Genomic DNA, 20,275 nt, shown 5'->3' with positions numbered 1-20,275 from the left:
AATGAAATTATATTTTTCAGAATGCTGATGGTGTCATTCTTTTGCATCTGATGGGTCGAAATATGTTTTTTCTTTTTCTTTATCGTTGACATTGTCAGATCTTTTTAGTTTTGTGCATTTTCAACTGACTGTTGAAAAGAACTGACGGAGTTTTCGTTTCCCTTCAGGATTATCTGTGAGTCCTTTCAGATTTGTCTTCTTGTTCTCCAAACAGTTTTCAAAATAGCAGCTGGAGTAATAAGAATTATGACCCAGAGACCCAAACTTAAAGTGAAACCATTTAACTTTAATATTTGCATTTTAAATCTAAAACTGAATCGTTTGCATTAAATACAGTTTATTCAATGTAAACGTGAGAAAACGTGGATTTTCGTCTTCATACTTCTCACTCGTCTGTTTCTCAATGAAAAAGCTAAATGACATTTTTACTCATAAATCCATCATCCAGCATCTGTTACAGCGTTAAAGAAAAACAAACCATAGCTTCTGTCTGATCTCACACAAACCTTAAATCCTACAAGTTTCCCAGATGTACAATTTAAAGAAACAAAAACACACATCTGTGTTCAGCTCGCTTTACAAACAGAAGCACAAATGAAATTGGCAAACACAAGCTGCATGTTTCTTTCTATTTACATTTTCTTAAAGTTATTAAAGTGAGTTGAAGGTTAGTTTTACAAACACACATTTGCACACATTAGCAGTTTTTATTAAACTTGGTAGAAGCTTGAGCTCACCCCAAAACAGGAAGTTTGGTCTTTTTGCTCTTTCTCTTTATCACTAAAGCCATCAAACATTCTGTCTAAGTAATAATTTAAATTGAACTCATTTTCTGTTTAGATAAAAAGAAGCAAAAAAAAAAAAGAAAAGAAACTGAGGTTTTCCAGCTGCACCATGACGCTCCCATTTTTGTCTGACTGCATCTTAAAAACCCAAAGATGTGACACAAAATGCACAAACTGCTTCCTACAGCGCCCCCTACTGTGTGGATGCCGGCATCTACAGCTTATTTCTTGTGTGCTCATTAATGAGCAGATTTCTGAAATATTAAAAACTAAACAGCTAGATGATAAATTAGACATTTCTAAGTACAGTCGTCTGGAAAGTCAAACATTTCTTCAAACCAGGTACGTGATGTGGACATTTGTGTGTTATAGTTTGTGCATCTGTGGGTACACTTGGGTCTGATCAATGGAAGTTTTTCATGAGCGGGCGAGCGAGAGGTTCACAGATGTCCACGTGCCTACATGTTTTTTTCTTTTTTTGTCGTCATCTACAGAGGCTTGAGAATTTACAAGTTACCCGCGACCTTCAGGAAGACTTGAAGCCTAACAGGAATGAACTATTCTGTCTCCAGATGTTTGTGTCAGAGCGTAATCGCCTTGTGTTTCATATTTTATTTTTAAGACAGTCACCCAGCCCACACTGATCTGAAATGACTTGTATAACTGTGGCAGACTTGTGCTAGCTATATCTGTGAAGGTTCTCAGTCATCCAGGTCATCGTAGTCTAAGGAGCTTGGAGGGAAAAGCGTCTGGACTTCTTTAAGTTACTTGAAGTTACATGTTTCACCTCAAAAGCTAAGAGCTTAAAAATCTGGGACTCTCCACCATTTGACCTCAGAACTGAAGACGCTTCTTGGATGAGAGGTGAAACGTCTTCAAGACAAATAAAGAAGTCCAGACACTTTTCTCTCCAAGCTCCTTAGACTCACGTGCTAGCCAGTTATTATATCAATATTTCTTTGAATAAGAGCTGAACAAGACTTTTGACAGCTGCGTCCATCTTTGGCTTTGTGTTTCCCTGTTTGTGCAGCAGAGGCTCATTTTAATCTCGCTTCATTTTATTGGTCAAACATTGGTTAGCCACTCACTTTTTCTTCTACTTTTGTTGTTTGGTTGTTGCTGGCAATGATTTTAGTGCATTACAGCTACCTCTGGTAGTATCAGCGCGCCAAACATACATTTTTATTATTACATTTTTTTAATTAATGTGTTGAAAAATGATAACCATCCCTAATGTTTTCATTGAGATGAATATGATTAATAATAATAATACTATTATGGGGTTTTTGCCGGGTCTTACACTCACGTTAGGGCTTTTCTTCTCACCCTGGTTGTGAAAGGTTCCAGATCTGATTTAAAACAGTTTAGCTGTGTTTTTCTGTCTGAACTTACTTGTGGGCTGTTTTCAGACAGCTTCGTGTTAGTTTAGCAAACAAGGAATTACTTTAGGAATTATTTTTGGACATGCTGTGCAATGCACTGCATAAATAAAATAGCCATGTGCTGGCTAATTTCTTTTACACATGTATTTTTCACCTGAAGCCATAAACCTTTAATACGTGCTGTTTCCACAAGAAGTAAGCTTAATAAAATACACTTAATTTAAAATTGACCAGGTGGAAAGAATCCACAAACTTCTGCTGCACAAAGAAAACCACAGCTGCTTTATTTTAACCTGGGCCGTGAAGAACACCTGGAATGGGAAAATTTAGGGCTAAATTTGTCCTGTGACCTGAGCAGGGAAGAAGCTGTAGGTTTAAGAGAGTCAGATCAGCTATTCCGATTATTATTGTCAACCAGCAATCTGCTGACAATCAGAACGTTAATCTGTTGGATATTTGCCGCTATGAAACTGTGTGAAAGCTTCAGGTGCTTCAGCTGTTCTAGTGTTTCTGTCTTTGTGTCCATCAGTCCAGCTGGATGGCTTACAGATCTAGAGATGACCATGTAGTGAACATCAAATCCGTCTGTGTGCCAATGTGTCGAGTGTCTTTATGTTTTGTAGATCTGATGGTTTCCTCCTGCGGCGCTGGGAGGCACCGCACCGCTCGCTCCGCCCTGGACGTCGACAAAGCCCATCCTCTGCCTCCTCTTCCTCTGCTCCGTCATCTGCGCGCGCGCGCGCACACACACACACACACACACACACACACACACACACACACACACACACACACACACACACAGAGTCACTAAACGCCACCCAAGCTGTGATTCAGTGTGTTTATGTGTGCTGCTGTGATTAGAGCTTTGCTCCTCAGTTATGGTGCCACCAATGTGGTGCATTAAAAATGTTGTCCTGCTAACTGTGAAAGCAGTTGAAAGATCAGCTGCTGATTCTGGATGAATTTCTGCTTTTAATGAATGAACAAAAGTATAGTCAGCATTTACTTGATTTGGGCTGCAGTGTTAGGATCTTCCAGCATGTCGTGGGGCAGAATATTTTTCACATGTTAACCCTAATATTTTGACCTATCGGGGACTTTTTGATTGTCTGAGGTAGCTGTAACATAACTTAAGATGGAAAACATACCCCATGTTTGGTAATGATTGCATATGATTGACTATTTCATCCAAACTCGTGTAGCTGACCCGACTGGTAACCAGTTAGCCTTGGCTGATGAAAGTAATTATAAACAGATTCATTAGCTTAAAAAAGTTAAAGCGAGCTGAAATTTGTCAAATCAAAGTCAACTTTGTTATTGTCAGTGCATCTGTCCCTTTGTGTGCAAATACCTGCTCTTTGAGCTCCGTCAGCTGGGCGGTCAGGGTTGTGACCACCTTCATGGTTGATACCAGTTTGTCCTGTAACTGCCTCATCTCGTTTTGCTCGCCATCGCTGTCTGTTACCACCAGTGACATGGCCTGCATCCGTGGAAACCAGTCCAGGTTGTTGTTCTGAAGCAGCAGAAGAAGAAGCAGTTTATTTGTGAACCTGAAATCGCAGCCATGTCACTTTTCTTTCTTTAACGTTTCCCACCTTGATCATGTGAGCCACGTAGCTCTCCGGTCCTGTGTAGTCCGTCTTGTTTTTCTCGCGCACCAAAACGATAAAGTAGAGGTAGTTCCAGATATTGTGCTCCAGTTTGATGTGCTCTTCGAAAGACACCGTCTTATTGTCAAACTTGTCTCTCTCGAGGCCTGCAGCAGAACAAAGAAGACCAAGCTCCTTCAACAAATCTACTGTTAGCTGATTGGTTTGTTAGTCACAGTGTGAAGAACGTCTACAAACCGCAAATGAAACATGTTGTTTTCAGAATTTCTTCCTTCTTCTGCTTCTCACTCCTCAAGTCTGCGAACGTGTCGATGATGACACCGAAGATCAAGTTGAGGACGATGATGATGACGATGAAGTAGAACAGCAGGTCATACACAACTCGAGCGGGAAACAGTGGCTCCTGAACACAGACCCGGGAAAGGAATTTAGCCTTCACTCTGCACTAACTTCTTACCTGATGATCTTTTATCTATTTTAAAACTTCATCTTCAGAGCAGCTAGCATTTATAGTCCTGCAGTTTAAGATCATTTTTTTAGTAACAGCAAATTTAAAAACCAAACTGCACCCTTCTGTGGCAGAATATTTCCACATGATAAAGAAAACGTCAGATAAAAGCCAAAGATGTAGGCTGTGCATTTTGTTATCGGAGAGCAGCATTCAGGTAAAAACTGTCTCGTACATTCTTAGATGGTTTGCGGAGGACGTCTCCCACTCCCCCTCCATTCCTCAGTCCGTGGTTCAGCACAGTAACGATACACATCAACAGAGTGTCGCATGCTCGCTCAGAGTCCGGCACCTCTGAAACACACACACAAAGACTCATCAAGGACATTTAACAATGATCAAATACAAAGTCGGTATAAATGTAAAGTTATGGTGTGTAAAACCTTTCACCACTAGTTCTGTTTTTCTACCGCTCCGAATCAAAGTGTATAATCCCAGCTATGGTGGCTGTTATAGCACAAACAAAAATATTAAACTTAGTATTTAAACCATAACTGCCTTCCTGGCATATTTCTACTACTGTTTGGAGTGGATCTGTATCCAGCCCAGAGATTCCTTTTTAGAGGCTGTCAGTGCTCTGTTTACCTCAGCTGTCAATACCGCATAAGAAGCATCCACATTTACTCCAGCCTTTAAAAACTTTGTGATACGAGTCTGTAAGTGAGTGAAGCTCACTTCTGACCAATGACAGCGATACTACGTGAGTTATTGAGGATATGTTGAAGATTTAAGCGCTATCTGCCCCTGTTAGCTGTTGTTAGCTGGCTGCTCTTGAAGTGGATCTAACATTGTTGGTCTCTGACACTTTCTGAGTAACTTTTTGTATGATGTGAAAATATAATCTTCTAAGAGTTTTGAGTGGGAAAGTGTGATTTTTATTTTATTTCATTTCATTTTTTTAGTTTTGAACACTCAGCTAAAATTAGCTAGCACAATGTTAGCTTATATGCAGCTGATATTGATGTTTAGCCAGGTTGTTGTCAGTTTCATGGTGGCTTCCACTAGGGCTGGGCGACATGAGGAAAATCTAATATTGCAATATTTTTTGGGATATCGTGATACCCTCCCTGAAGTCAAGGTTTTTATATAAATATCACCACGAAAACCTCAGAATCTGATCTAAAAGCTCATAAACACCATTTCTACAACCACCAAACAGCCAAAACAACAAACAATTAAACGAGCAGTAAAGTAACGTGAAATATGAATAACACAAATGACAAAGCCATGAACTCACTTGACTTCATGTAACCAAACAAACGGCACGGTGTCTAAAAGCTGAGATCTCACAGATTCCAGAACTGCAAGTTTCATCACACTTCGACCAAATTTCACTGAACCAGCTACAAATATGCTTCACATTCGATAAGCATTAACATGGAATCAGACTTGCACGTGCCACTAACCCCATGCTATCATTTTTCTGTAAAGCAAATTTACCTAAGGCTATAATTAAAGTAACCTTAACCATTTTCCTCCGTTTGTCTCGCCGATAGCTTTGGCGAGGGGAGATGTTCACATGCAGAGTTTAAAACAGTCTTAATTTTGCATGGATGACTTTTCAGCATGTTTTGCAATTTACCCCATTTTGTTCTACATCCTCCTCAAATCCAAACCACACGATGACTTAATGCATCTTAACGCTGGTATTGCATCCTCACCAGCTTTACGAAACTTTGAGTGCTCCAGTAGAGTAAAATAAGCGCCATATAAGAACCAGCCCATTTACCGTTTAACAGCTCCAAAACATATTTTTGTATTTGTATCTGTGGATAAACACCATTTTAAACTGTTATATAGTTATTTAGCTCCCTGTCTATACTTGGACTCCAGTAAGTGGTGGAAATTGGATAATTGTATCTATTTTAGTTAGCTGAACGAGTTGTTTTCTAATACATGTTGCAAAAACTGACTACTGTCAGTAACCATCTAGTGATGTGTCTGTCTCTTACCTTCCTCTTCAGTGTTGGTCTCTGCAGTGCAGCTGACTCCGTCTGCAGAGCACGACTTGAGGAAATCCTGAGAGGCTTCACTATTTTGAGAAGCTGAACAGGAGACAGTAACTAGTACCGATTAAGGTTTTGGTATGAGGGTTAATTTTAACAGCTGTGAATTTACCTGCAGCAATCTGTGCCAGCGGGTCGACCTCCATAATGAAGTCCTCCTTCAGGAAGAGGAAGCCCACAATGGAGAAGAGGTACACAAGGATGAGAGCGAGCAGTGCCGTGAGCAGGATGGAGCGCCCGTTACGCGTCACGCTGTTTATCACATTTAACAGGGTCTCCTCCCTGTAGATCAGGTCAAAAAGCTGCCCGAAATGAACACAGACACTTAGATTTCCCTTCCTACCACAAACAGCACAAACACCTGACAGGTCACTGTGTGTGCTGTTTACCAGGATGCTGTAGAAGAGCTCGTGAACGAAGAGTCCCAGTGTGGACGTCAGGACGTATGCCAGGTGATAGAGGAACTCCACATCCATCACCATGGCTTTGTACCCCATAATAAATGTGCCGTTGTTTCCCACAAAACTCACCACAAACACCACTTTATTGATGAGCTGGAAATGGACAAAACATGGACAGCACAGTGGATAATCAGGCTGGAGGTGTTGTTACCAAAGAGATGTAAAAGGACGCTGGCCAATTGTAAGAAATAATTGTAAGAAAAGCAGAAAAGTTCTGCTAGCTCATTGCCCAGACTGGCCTTTAATAGTAAAACAAGGCCTGATTCCGGCCCTCAGGCCACATATTTGACACCTCTGATCTAGAATGTTCTACTCTAAAACCACAATTCAAATCTAGAGCTCAAAAAGAACAGGAGAATATTTTCCTTTTAGTCACAGTCACATCTGATAAGTGTATTCAGTGTCTTCACAGTTTATATTTTTTAACTGACCAGTTCACTGATCACCAAACTTAACTAAAAAAACATGAAATCGTCATTTTGATTTTAAAAAAGAAAAAATCTTCATCAACTCTGAATAAAACCTAGAAATGTAAACTGTGAATCAAGAGTTTAAATATTTAAAACGGGTACCAAGCCATGCTAAGCTAATCACACCCAGGGTGCAGATGTGTAATGTGGTGTTTTCTCACATTAAGTGTTCCCAGCACTATTAGCGTGTTGCCAATGCCTAGGTGGTAGATGGACCTGAGAATCAGAGCGACGGTGAACGGCGTGAGAGAACGCTGAGAGAACAAACCCAGGACGGAGAGACCGGTCAGGACCCAGAACAGCATCAACAACAGAGAGTCGTCGATTGCACCTACAGAGGAGAAGAGCATCGTTTTAAGTGCCACATCCTCACCTCGACCAGTCCTCCACACTTTCTACAGATGATGACAAAAATAAAATGACAGTGTTCGTGTGTTTAGTCGTATTTTCAGATCTATCAGTACTTGCAGTAGTACCTTGTCCGGAGTCGTAGGGGTAGAAGAAAGCGATGATGAGGTTGATGAAGAGGGCAAGTTTAAAGGAGATTGTTCCCCACAGAGTCATCCTTCTGGAGAACCAGTACAACACTGGCATACCTGCACAAACACATACATGTTGAGCCTGAACACGCTGTTGGGTTTTTATATGTTGAGCAAAAGTAGAATTGATGTGAGCACCTGGCTCACACGAATGAAGCCTTTACAGATCACACTGAGTGTGTGTACTCACTCCTCAGCTTCTTCTGCCACTCCATTTCTCCATGCAGGAAGGATGTTTGCTCGAAGAAATGTGTGACTTTGGATCCCTGCTCGTCCAGCTCAGTGGTGTTGAACACCCTGATCTTTGACTCCTCTGTCAGAAACTCACAGATGGGATGAACGGGAAACACAATCTGCTCCATGCTGCGGTCATCGCGAACAATCTGGGCACAGACAGATACGTAGTTTAGACAACGTCTTCTACACAGATGATAAAAGCTCGATCCTCTCTAAAATGTAGAGATGAAGTTGACAAACTCAAAGAAAGCACATTTTCAGAATTTACGGGGTTTCTTTTGCCCTTTTTGGGTTATGGATGGTGTAGACAGACAGGAAAGAGAGAGGAAGACATGTAGCAAAGGGCCACAGGTCGGACTCGAACCCGGGCCTACTGCTGTCTTGCCATAAAGCATATGGTCAGTGACTGAACTATGAATTCTACTTCCTGGTGGTGGCTGGAACGAGGGGGGAGCATCTCTGCTTAGATTGTTGTGACTCAGACCAGGACTGAGTTGTGTAACCGAGGAACAGAGATGCTTGTTAAATAAACAATTTGAAAAAGTTACGTTTTACCCAAACGATCAAATGCCATTTTGTGCTATTTGATAACCAAACCACAAAGTATTATAGGATCAATGGCTCAGGATAAAGATCTTTATTTTAATAGTAGTAATACCTCTATCTGTGAAGTGAGCTGCTCGTAGTACTCCAGCGGGTCCTGCTCCACCACAGGAGCTGGAGCTGAGGACTTCAACATCTGGGACAGAGGTCGGTTGTTCAGGTTCAGCTGCAGACACACAAACAGCAGCATGGTGTCAGTTTTAGATGATTACAACTTGACATGGATGGATGGATGGATGTTTACCATTGAGGAAATGCCCTCCTCTCCCTCTTTATTGTTCTTTTGAGGTTTTAGGAGGTTGTGAAGGACTTTGTTGTGTCTCGCCAGCTGCAAAAACACATCAAGAACTTTATTTTGACCCTAACCAACCACAAAATATCATGAGCTCTTCCAGATAGCCAATAGGAAATTGAGTTTAGTCACCTGCTGAGCCAGGATGTAGATGTTGTGCCCCACCTCCCGAGGAGAAACTTCCACCTCCACATCTTCACATTCGCTCTCCTGGTTGTAGGCCTTCTTTATCACCTCCACCTGGCAGAGTGGACATGTACACACTTAGATTTTTCTTGCTTTTCAATAAGATCTTTAACAGCTGCTTTATGGACATGTGGTTCAGGGTCTGACCAGCTCTCGTGGCCGCAGGTTCAGCAGAATCCTCTCTGCGTTCTCGCTGTCGTGACGACTCTCCATAAGAGCCAACAGCAGCTTGGAGGCATTGTCCTGTCGAGCAGCAGTCAAACAAATGGACTGAACCGTTTGTCAAGTACTAGAGACAATGACTTCTATCTTTACACAGACAGGAATGATATTTGTGGAAATGCTGACTTAAAAACCTGGAAACAAACCCACACATTAACCTAAAAGAGTGAGAGATAAATGATGGTGTTTGGTTACATTTGATCACCTCCGACACTGCGCCCCAGATGACATGTTTAAACATAATTACATTTCAAGCAGTGTTAGATTTCCTGTGATTCTTTTAATGCACAGAAATATGAAAATAAGAAAGATTTCTGCACTTTTGCCACTATGGTGTCGCTACACTGAACTCTGTCTAAATGAAAGAGGCGACTCCATTTTACCTTCAGCTGCAGCACCATCTCCATCCGATAGCGACATAGAGGACTGATGTCATTCAGGATCAGAGCCGTTATGATGTCGATGCCGTTGGACTCGTGGGTCACGATACATGTCTGAAACACAGAAAACAAATGTCTGTGTAAGACAGTGCAGTAAACAAAGGACACCTTGAGAACGTCTGGAAAATTAAAAACTAGAGGATAACATCAGGTCTCTTCATCTGTTGTGCTGGCACTCGTGGTTCTTTGGTGCCTTTTGAGCCCACGTTTTCAGGGTGCTGGTGCCAGTTTCTTTTTCAATGGATGTACCTTTCTTGTCTGGTAGCAGACATTACCAATAGCACTGAACAAAGCGACTTTCTCATATTTCTAGTAGTAAGTATCGTCTTGCATTACCAACCACTGGCTTTGTGTCACATGCAGCTATATCAATCTGCCCAGACTAGGAAATGGAGACCACTGGCCACTCCTTAGTGAGCAGTTACCCCATGAATGTTAATAATGTAATCATCTGCTTTACCGCAAATGCATCACTACTGACGAGGGACAGTTAACCTAACAAGCATGTCTGTGGACTGTTGGAGGAAGGAAATCCACACAAGCAGAGTGAGAACACTCAACTTCCAGCTGCAGGTTTGAACCTACAGCCTTCTTACAGTGATGCTGCAGCGTTAACCGCTGCACCACCTTGGAACCTGTACGGTCAAAGAAAAGTAGAAACCATTGTTTCCACCCTGTTGTTCTCATGTACCTGGTTCTCTTGGCAGGGTCCTTGGCAGTACTCTGTAAGTGTTTCCAGGGACTGAATGATGAGGTGGACATTTGATTCATTGATGTACAAGCCCAGCAGGCCCAGGCCACCCGTCGTACTACCACACATGATGTCCAGGAACTGAAGTGTCTCACACACAAGGTTGTAGTTGGCTTTGTTATTCTGACAACGCAGGAAGTTCTGGAAACATAAAGTCACAAACTTGAGCCTTACATTTTCTGTATGTGTGCTCACATGAAGAAGATGCTGGGACAAACAGCTTTACTTCCTGTACTGGCCTCTAACAGACGGTGCTAAAAGACCCGCCTAAAGTGGAGAGAAAAACATCCAACTTGTCTCTAAAATATAGGTAGTAGATATTAACTTTTTGTCACATGTTTAATGCTATACAATCTGTAAAAAAGGCTCAACACTGTTCAGTAGTTAGCAGGAACTGACCTGTAGGTCGTTGTTGTGGTTCTCACAAAGCAGCTGTAGGAACCTCAAGATCGGCTTCATGATGGTAACAGCTGGTCCCATCTCTGTCTCCACCTCCTTCTGTTCTTCAATAGGTTGAGCTGGCAGGGTGGAGGTGCCTGGGGCAATGGGCGCCCCTGGTACCAACAGTGGATGACCCCCTGTACCCGGAAGTACACCCATTGTGGTGGAGCCACCTTTAAACCATAAAATATTATTACAAACATCTTTCGGAACTCAAACCTTTTCAGAGTCTTATTTTTCCCTTCACAAAGGTGCATAATACATAACTGTCTAAGGAGCTTGGAAAGAAAAGCGTCTGGACTTCTTTAAGTTTCTTGAAGATGTTGCACCTCTCATCCGAGAAGCTTCTTCAGTTTTAGGGTCAAACGATGGAGAGACCAAACAGCCACTTCACAAGCGCATGGCACAATATAGAAGAGACACCTCCACGGGACAAGACTCAGCAGTCCATCTGCATCTTAAGGATAAAGGACACTCTTTTGAGGATGCCAATGTTCACATTTTGGACAGAGAGGACAGATGGTTTGAAAGAGGAGTGAAAGAAGCCATCTATGTCCACTGTGAGCGACCATCTTTGAACAGAGGCGGGGCTTATGACACCAACTCTCTGCCATCTATAATCCAGTTTTGAGATCCTTCCCAGACGCCTTAACGCCCACTCACATCCTGGGCCATCTGACCTCAGGAAATCACATGATAAGGTGGGGCCAGGTTACACAATGAGCTCACCCAAAACTCTGGCTGATTGTGACCCACACCCGCTTTCACACCTTGGCTCATGTGATTAGGTAGAGGATCATCAGGGGGTCCTTTGACCCTCTTGGTGGGTCACTCCCACTAGGCTTAAATCTGGGACTCTCCACCATTTGACACTAGAAGTGAAGAAGCTTCTCGGATGAGAGGTGAAACGTTTTCAAGCAACTTAAAGAAGTCCAGACGCTTTTCTTCCCAAGCTCCTTAGACTACGATGACCTGGATGACTGAGAACCTTCACAGACATAATACATAATTGTTTGTTAATTAACCATTTAAAACATTATATCAAATGTCTAAACCTGATCAAAGTTCCAGTGAGTGATGCCAAACTATTGGTTACAAAATGGGGTTTGATCATATCATCCTCAAATAAATCTAAGGAACCCTAAATATGGACGTACATTGAAACTATAGAATAATCGGATTGCACAGATGTGTCCTCCTAAACTATTTTCAGATGACTCTCACCGTTCTCCAGCTTCTCGTTGGCCTTGTGCGTCATCTCTCCAACATTAACAGAAACCGTTGCTTTAATGTCGGCCTGAGCTTCTTTCATTCTGTCATTAAACACTTTAAAGAACTTCTCTGACTTGTTGTCCCCCATCATCAGTTTGTAGAAGGAGTTCTGCATCAGAAGTGGACAGAGTCAACACACCAGTTTAACACGGGACCAAAAACAAGCTTGAAAACCATCCCAGCCTAAAACCATGCCTAAAATGAATCAAAACCAGCTCTGAAGCAGTCTTTGTTTTAAAACAATATATAAAAGATGGTCAAAACTAAACCCAGCGTACAACCACGTCTAACCAAGAACCAACTTCTTTCATTAAAACGGTCCCATTGCCAGTACCACATCCTGCGATCTCTGGATCAGCTATGTTGGAGAAAACTAATCTACACTATTCAAAAAAAAGTGACCATTCTTGTCTCAGATCTATTGTTTTTACACGTTTGATGTATTATTTGGTTTTTCCTGTGCTTTTAGAACGGACTTGGCTCTGTAATTTCATAACAGTGACTTAAATGAGCAAAGAAACTTCTCCTGTCTGCTACCTGTATCTCAGTGTTTCCTCCCTCCAGCAGACAGATGGCCAGTTGGATGCTCTCCTGGAAGATCTTATCATTCTTGGTGCTCATCACCAGATCTGTGAACAGCTTCGTTCCTCCTTCACGATCCAGACGACACTGGATTGCTGCCACTGCCGCCCAGTCCCGCTCCTGTTCACCGCCTAACTCACAGAAAGAAAAATACAGCATAATATAGCAGCTTGTGCACAGACAATATAGATTATAGCATCATAAACACATTAGATTGCTATTATTGTGTTACGTAAATCATGTTAAATAAATGGTGTCCTGGGGAATCTCCCCCCAGACTTGGATCAGTGAGCTCAGTGGTTCTAATTAGCAACACTGAACGCACCGACACATAACTTCCAACAGGTTACAAATTAAATCCAAGTCTGGGGAATTCAATTCCTTCTTAGTAACTATATAAACACACCAAAAGCCTTTAACCCAGGGTCCGCTACAGCAACATAAACATGATGGGTGGGTCTGAGGATTTCGTCCTGGTATCCAACAGCAGTCAGAATACTGCTGGCCCGCACATGGAGGTTATTGCCACCCTCCAAGGATATACATGAGACAACAAACCTATCAATGTCAAATATGGATGCGTCATCACAAAGGAGCTGGACTACCTGTGCAGCAAAGACACCAGCAAAAAGCAGCACTAGAGAAAGATCAGTAAGGAAGGATAAAGACAGAGAAATGAAGCCACCACCTGCAAAGTCATCCTCTTTTTGGGTTCGTGTCCAGTCTACAATTGAATTTAACAAAGCAGGTGAAACGGATTTCGGATGTTTTGTGCTTCACTGAACACAATGACATTCCTGAACTTATCTGACTATGTTATACTGTTATGATCAAATGTCTCCTGCATTTTATTTGAGCAGTGTTTATTATTTCCTCTGAACAGTGTTTGTATGAAGCAGTTTACCTGGAACTCCAAGTTCAGCTAAGTCATTCTTCTGGTTGGTCTTCTTGTTTGGAAACAAGTAGTTTTGCAGTAAAACTTTCCGCAGCACTAGTCCCTGAAACAAATCAACAGAAAGTCCATTCAGTCTCCATCCTGTTACATTTAACTGAAACAAAACCAAGAAATAAGCCAGAGATTTCAGTTTGGGGAAGGCTTCATTCATGATCAGTGGCAGCAACAAGGCCTGGCAGAGAGGCTGAAGAATGGGGAAAAGACGAGAGAGGGTGGGGAACGCAAACACGAACAGGTGAAGATGATTCAGCGAAAGGGGAGTGTTTGGGTTGTGGTCCCATTCCAGACAAACTGTCTCAAATGAAATAAGCATAAATATGGAAAAACTGCAAAAGGACCACTGGAAGCTACAAAACCACCAAAGAAGAATGACCACAACAACACTGTGGTTTTCTTTAAATATACTGTATTTCTCAAGGACCTGCCTTTGTTGTTCGACCGTGATTATAATGGTTTTGATTTAAGTTAAACAGGCTGATTGTGGTAGTCCAGCTACTATTAACTCACCTTTTCATCAAAGTCCAGAGTCCTGATGAGCATCTCCTGCAGAGTCTTTAGGACTTTGATGCACAGCTTCTCCTCTGAAGACATCAGCGCCTTGGTGTGCTGGATCAACCTGGTCAGCACACGGACATCATAATTCCCCTCATCCCTCTAGTGTCAGTGCTCAAGCATGCTTTACACTCAGATGACCTACTTGGAAATGAATCCTCCGGACTCACAGCGCTGTCGGATGTCGGTTCCTTCAGGGAACAGCAGCTCCGGCTGATGGAGGACATCCACCAACACCGAAAGCTCAGCGTTCACCAGTGGCTTCAGACGCTCCTCCAGAGTGTTTATGATGTCCTGAGGAAGATACAGAGGGAACAAGGTTAAATACAGTTTACTGCAAGTTAATGTAAATAAAGAAAAGTCTTTTTTTCGGTGTGCCCTTGTGCACCTGCAGCTTCTCGATGATGTTCTTGTAGTCCCAGGGGTTGGTAGGAGCGCTAGGGCGGGTGAGGCGGGAGGAGGATTTGTAGTTTGGATTGGAGCGCGACAAAGAGTTCAAAGCTGACGTGGACAGCATGGTGTTGATCTGAGCCTCCAGTTCCAAAGGCACAGAGATGGAGCGACTCTTAGCTGGACAAAATTCACAAGACTTAGTCACCCTTTTTTAAGTGGGAATGTGAGAGAAAACCATGGGAATCATTCATGGCTGAGACGTAATGCGGTGCCAGGTTTGTTACCTGTCACAGCCAGCGTCTTGATGCATGCCTCCACCTGCCCTCTGTGCTGCTGCTGCAACCAGGGACAGTCCAGCAGCCTGACAGACGACTGAAGCAGCTGAGTCACGATGGTGTGATGAGTCTGACAGGGACAGAGAAGCAATCAACTAACTGGAACCACACCTAAACAGTTTTATATCACCAAGGTGAAGCATTTCCTTCACCTGCAGAGAAGTGCTGTTTTCAGAGAAAGGGGAGCTGAAGAAGGCGTTGATGGTGTCAAAAACCACGCCGATGATGTATTTCTCCAGAACGGGATCAGAAAGACGCTTTTCTCGTTTATTACAGACCTGCAGAGAGGGAAAAACCCGGAACATCAGCACCATGTCACGTCAGGTTGTTTTTTGTCTACTTTCTTATGGATATGACTCTCAGAAACTGTTTACCTGTTGTTCTGCTGTAGATAGTTTTTTTAGGCTTGTCACTTTTTTGACCTCCTATTCTTCAAATTCCTCAGATATTTTTTAAGGATACTCCCCACACAATGCTGGTATAGGCCAAGTTTTAAGCTAATAGCCCTTTGGGAATCACCTTGTCTTACATCCTAGCAGGGCCTCCTCCTGAAATTGACCTTGTGTGGGTGTGTCAATTCAATTTTATTTACACAGCGCCAAATCACAACAACTGTCGCTTCAAGGTGCTTTATATTTTAAGGTAGACCCTACAGTAACACATACAGAGAAAAACCCAACAATCATATAACCCAGCGGTCCCCAACCCCCGGGCCTCGGACCAGTACCGGGCCGCGAGAGTTGAGGCTCAGGTGTGAAATGTATGGTTTTCCATACAATGTATGTTGTCCTGCCGTGTGTGTGTGTGTGTGTTTGGAGGTGGATTGCCCCTGCTGTGTGGAGAGGAGTGTGTTTTGGTACTAACCGTTTTTGGCATACTTTCAGTTTATTGTTTTCTTTCTTTAAAAGGTGACAGCAGCTTGTCCGTCTCTTGTAGGTAAGTTATTAATGGAAGCATTAATAAACCTGTTAATTTAACTATTTTGCCTCCCTGTCTCCTTTTTCAACCTGGACACCTTTTGTTACTTTCCCTCACCCCTGGACCTTTTTAGGGGAACGTAACACCTTGTTGGTGTAAAAATGTTTTATGCCAAACTCTGTTATCCAACTAAACCAGGGGTGGCAAACTCCAGGCCTCAAGGGCTGGTGTCCTGCAGGTTTTAGATCTCACCCTGGGCCAACACACCTGAATCAAATGATTAGTTCATTACCAGGCCTCTGGAGAACTTCAGCACATGTTGAGGGGGTCATTTAGCCATTTAAATCAGCTGTGTTGGATCAAGGACACATCTAAACCCTCGAGGCCTGGAGATGCCCACCCCTGAACTAAAGGAACTGGACGAAAGAGACTAAATTTCAAATTGGTTCTTTATTAAATTGTCTGTTATGTGAAGGCAGCACTGGTTCATCTGTTGAATTAGGAGGCTTTTAGGTGAGGTTTAACAAAAAAAAGGAAAAGAAATCTGCCAATGTCCAAAAAAAGCCTCAAGTGCTCAAGACCACTTCCCCCCCAAATCCAACTCAGTGGAAGCAAAATATAAAGAAAGACTCTGCACATTATTGTAACTATAATGTTACAAAGCTGGAGGCTTGTGTTAAACCTGGGTGTAGTTTTAAATAATGAGGTAAAGATTTACAATAGTTTACCAGTTATGATGATAAACTATGGTGCTGTTCCTACCCGAGCCATGTCCACAGTGAAGTCCTCAAACAGATTCCAGATGTGGTTGGATGTGTAGATTTCCTTCATCTCCACCTCTGTGTCCACATAGCAGTGATTCACAAAGTTCACATAGGCAATTTTCACCTGGAGACACACAGGAAGTCGAGTTAGCTTTCTGGTTTAATCAAAGCAGTTTAAAAACCTTAAACCACACAAACGCGGTGAGAACCTCAGTAATGCAGTCCTCATGGGTCACCACCCTGACCACATCCTCCAGGGGCAGCAGGGAGGTGCATTTAATCTCCGTGTACACGTTCTTCCCCTCTGCACAAGCAGCCAGAAGCTCCACCAGAGAGATGTGATACCTGCAGGGGGGGAAATTATTTCACATTCAGGTCTCAGACGGAAACACGACAGCATGTTTGGGATGGGAAATAAAAGCACCTGATGGTAACTTGAAAAACTTTGTTGTCCACACAGTATTTAGACTCAAGTAAAATATATATGCACCCACACGTATATATACTTGAAAACAGATGTGACTTCTTATAGGGCAAAATCTGCCAGAACCAAATCTGTCAATTCTGGAAAAACTAAAGATTGATAAACATTCAGTCCATTTTAACAAGTCATGACTCGTGTCTCCTGTTTTGCAGCTGTGGCCACATCAGCTGAAGGCTCATCAGAAGAGCCACGACTTGTGTGTTTATAGCAGCAGAGTTAAGGTGGTACAAACTTCTGCTCTGCTTCTTCTTTTAAACGATTTGACTGATGAAACAAATGAACTCCTCGACGTCATCTGTAGCTTAATATACAGCCACGCGTCCAGAGCGATACTGACACACTGCATCATTGTGTCTGGGTTTTGGTATTAGAACAGTGACACAGCACTGCCACCATCACGTCAGATAGTGCATTAGAACAATTGTATAACTATAAGTTCACAATCACTGCAAGAACTTCTCAAGAAAACATGTTTAGAAATTTAATACAATGTTGAGTAGCTGGTTCAAGATCAGAGGAGACACAAATTCCTTTTTGATTGAATCAGGAAGGACATAAAAAATCTTAAACATGCAGAGCGACATGCTGTTTGGATCCTTTTATATCCTGTTATAGGATCATTTTATCCTGTTATTGTCTCCAGCTCGAAGCTTTCAGTCATTTAACAAATAAAATACAATCCTGTCATTTTTTAAATGACCGCGTTATGGTTAGTATCAGGTTTTACGACGATGGATGGATTAATAAAACTGCTTTTTTTCATTATTTCAACATCATCATCATCATCGTTGCCTTGGTTACCTGAGTGGGCTGGTCTCACTGACGCCCTCCCTGCTCTCTGCCATCAGCTCCAGCATGACTTTAAACGAGTTCTTGTCGTTGTAAAAGACGACCACGTCCTCACCGGCGTTTGTTAACTACAAGAAGAGATGAAAGGAAAAGTTGAATACATCAGCATGAAAACACGGGTGGATGTTTTAGTAGAAGCGAAGCGGTGCGTCTCATCCTCACCTCGGTCATGATCATGTCCTGACACTTCTTGACGTACTTGCCCTCGGCCTTGATGATGGTGTGGAGGAAGTTGAGGTACTGGACATGGCGGCCGTGCGTTGCCAGGCAGTGGATGAAGTGATGCAGCACGCTCTCAGAGATCTCGCTGCACAGTTGGTAGTTATTACTGAAGATGTGCTGCACTGTCTCCGCCTCCAGGAGCTGGACATGAACAAGGAAAAGTTTGGAAATCAAAAAGGTTTCACTTCAGGTCAGTCACATCAACACTGATATTTATTTAGATAAGAATAGTTTTGACCTTTTTTTTCATTACAAAACCCCCCAACTGCCTCCTGAATGTTGGAAAATGTTGGGAATTTGTTTTCACTATGTCACTATGTCCCTGTGACATCATCCAACCACAAAACAGCTTATAGTTTATAATATGGTTTCTAATCACAAACCTCCTGGGACCTGGCGTCACATATGTGGACATCACATTTTGGGTTATTTAGACCAAAATATAAAATTTTGCTCTACAAGGGCCTGATATCCACTTATGAGGACATCATACTGCCACTGTACTATCAAAATTTAAAACGAGTGTCCTCGTATGTGGCTCTCATTTTTCTGAGAAACAAAAATCAGGTAAAAAAAAACAAAATCTGGTAATTCTTTGTTTTTACATTCATCAGGTCCCAGTCAGCCCAAATAGCAAAGCGACATTAAAAATGCATGACGTGGAAGAGGCTGATATTCTTTCTCTAGCTGATTAATTTTCATTCAAGTCCTCTTCAGTACACCGAGCATTAGAGTTGTCAGAGAGGTTTCTCTCTACCAGCCACTCAAATCACTTTAAAAAACCCAGAGACAACCGACATTTTCTTTAAACGAGTAAAAGTTGATTAGCTAAAGTAAAATAAATGAAAGCCGTTTAAACAGAAGTAACTTGATCAGGTGTTTTATGTAGAAGAAAATCCAACTATACAAAAGAGTTCTGATTTTGGCTTATTTAGCTTCACAGAGCTGACAGAAATTAAAGGTAAAGATAATTAAAAGTGATAGAAAACTAAAACTGAAAGGTTTGACTACACTGCATTTAAAGAGAATCTGGCAACGAGTGTCTCTAAATGTAGGCTGGGTATATAAACAGGGAAGTAATTGGCTAATTGGACTCGAGTGTCAGAAATTTCAACTTATGAGTGTGGGACAGGAGATAAGATATTACAGTTTTTTCTGAATGCTTAAACCCTAACTGTGATTCCTGTAGCACAATCTCTAAAACTATTCAGACTTATAGCAAAACCACTCACTGAGTTTGCAAAACTAAAAGCACAAAAACTGCTTTGCACTCAGTTTGCAATTTTGTAACACACACTTTGCAAAACTGTAGGCACAATTCACTGCACAACACTCAATTATCAAATTTCCAACACACTCCTAGCAAAAGTATACACATGTATGGCTATCATTAACACTAATTTGCCAACTGTCTGGCACACTTTCACATGTGAAAACTTTTTTAGATAATTAGTTCACTTTGCAATCAGCCTAAGCACTATAATCCAGGTAAGCTGTGTGTGCGGAGTACAATGGAGGGAGCAGAAAGAGTGAGAAGTAGAGGAGGCCGAGGAAGAGGACGTGGAGGGGAAGAAGTAGGATGAAGAGGACGACAAGGACAAGGAGGAGCAAGAGGAAGACGAGGAGGGGGGAGAGGAAGATGAGGAGGGGGGAGAGGAAGGGCAGGAAGAGTAAGAAATAGAATTGCTGATGACATCAGATCTACAATAGTGGACCATGTAATCAACCGTGGAATGACCCTGAGGGTAGCTGGCCAACGGGTCCAGCCTAACTCGAGCCGCTACACTGTAGCAAGCACCATAAGGACATCTTGAAATGAGAATCGGTTAGCACAGTCACTTCGCACAAAGATTTGTAGCACTGCCGTATGCCAATGAGAAACACACCAATACCATTGATGTAAAAATACTGAAATTGTTACTTTACAGAATTGCTAGATGACCAGATGCTGGGGCAGAGGAAGCATGTTCACTGCAGACCAAGTAACCCATATAGTCATTATGGCGACTGCAA

General features: G+C 42.2%; 1 protein-coding gene across 1 annotated transcript in view; it reads right to left on the bottom strand.

The window, feature by feature from the left end:
• Positions 1 to 265: 265 nt before the first annotated feature.
• itpr3 (inositol 1,4,5-trisphosphate receptor, type 3) overlaps positions 266 to 20,275 on the bottom strand; it is a 78,623-nt gene continuing 58,613 nt past the window's right edge. Inside the window, exons 32-61 of the mRNA XM_012925316.3 lie at positions 18,203 to 18,403; positions 17,993 to 18,108; positions 16,917 to 17,052; positions 16,706 to 16,831; positions 15,178 to 15,303; positions 14,975 to 15,095; positions 14,686 to 14,867; positions 14,443 to 14,591; positions 14,253 to 14,361; positions 13,695 to 13,788; positions 12,746 to 12,921; positions 12,161 to 12,317; positions 10,895 to 11,109; positions 10,436 to 10,636; positions 9,688 to 9,798; positions 9,230 to 9,325; positions 9,029 to 9,136; positions 8,849 to 8,932; positions 8,660 to 8,770; positions 7,955 to 8,147; positions 7,702 to 7,821; positions 7,387 to 7,556; positions 6,684 to 6,848; positions 6,407 to 6,596; positions 6,241 to 6,333; positions 4,464 to 4,582; positions 4,018 to 4,183; positions 3,766 to 3,926; positions 3,522 to 3,683; positions 266 to 2,894 (exon numbers count right to left, since the gene is read on the bottom strand). Of these exons, the coding sequence (XP_012780770.1) occupies positions 2,778 to 2,894; positions 3,522 to 3,683; positions 3,766 to 3,926; positions 4,018 to 4,183; positions 4,464 to 4,582; positions 6,241 to 6,333; positions 6,407 to 6,596; positions 6,684 to 6,848; positions 7,387 to 7,556; positions 7,702 to 7,821; positions 7,955 to 8,147; positions 8,660 to 8,770; positions 8,849 to 8,932; positions 9,029 to 9,136; positions 9,230 to 9,325; positions 9,688 to 9,798; positions 10,436 to 10,636; positions 10,895 to 11,109; positions 12,161 to 12,317; positions 12,746 to 12,921; positions 13,695 to 13,788; positions 14,253 to 14,361; positions 14,443 to 14,591; positions 14,686 to 14,867; positions 14,975 to 15,095; positions 15,178 to 15,303; positions 16,706 to 16,831; positions 16,917 to 17,052; positions 17,993 to 18,108; positions 18,203 to 18,403 (4,275 nt within the window). The 3' untranslated portion in view covers positions 266 to 2,777. The remainder of the gene's footprint in view (positions 2,895 to 3,521; positions 3,684 to 3,765; positions 3,927 to 4,017; positions 4,184 to 4,463; positions 4,583 to 6,240; positions 6,334 to 6,406; positions 6,597 to 6,683; positions 6,849 to 7,386; positions 7,557 to 7,701; positions 7,822 to 7,954; positions 8,148 to 8,659; positions 8,771 to 8,848; positions 8,933 to 9,028; positions 9,137 to 9,229; positions 9,326 to 9,687; positions 9,799 to 10,435; positions 10,637 to 10,894; positions 11,110 to 12,160; positions 12,318 to 12,745; positions 12,922 to 13,694; positions 13,789 to 14,252; positions 14,362 to 14,442; positions 14,592 to 14,685; positions 14,868 to 14,974; positions 15,096 to 15,177; positions 15,304 to 16,705; positions 16,832 to 16,916; positions 17,053 to 17,992; positions 18,109 to 18,202; positions 18,404 to 20,275) is intronic.

Source organism: Maylandia zebra, linkage group LG20 (genome assembly GCF_041146795.1).
Source record: "Maylandia zebra isolate NMK-2024a linkage group LG20, Mzebra_GT3a, whole genome shotgun sequence".
NCBI classification, from domain to species: Eukaryota; Metazoa; Chordata; class Actinopteri; order Cichliformes; family Cichlidae; genus Maylandia; species Maylandia zebra.
This window is presented reverse-complemented; position numbering and strand designations above follow the sequence as displayed.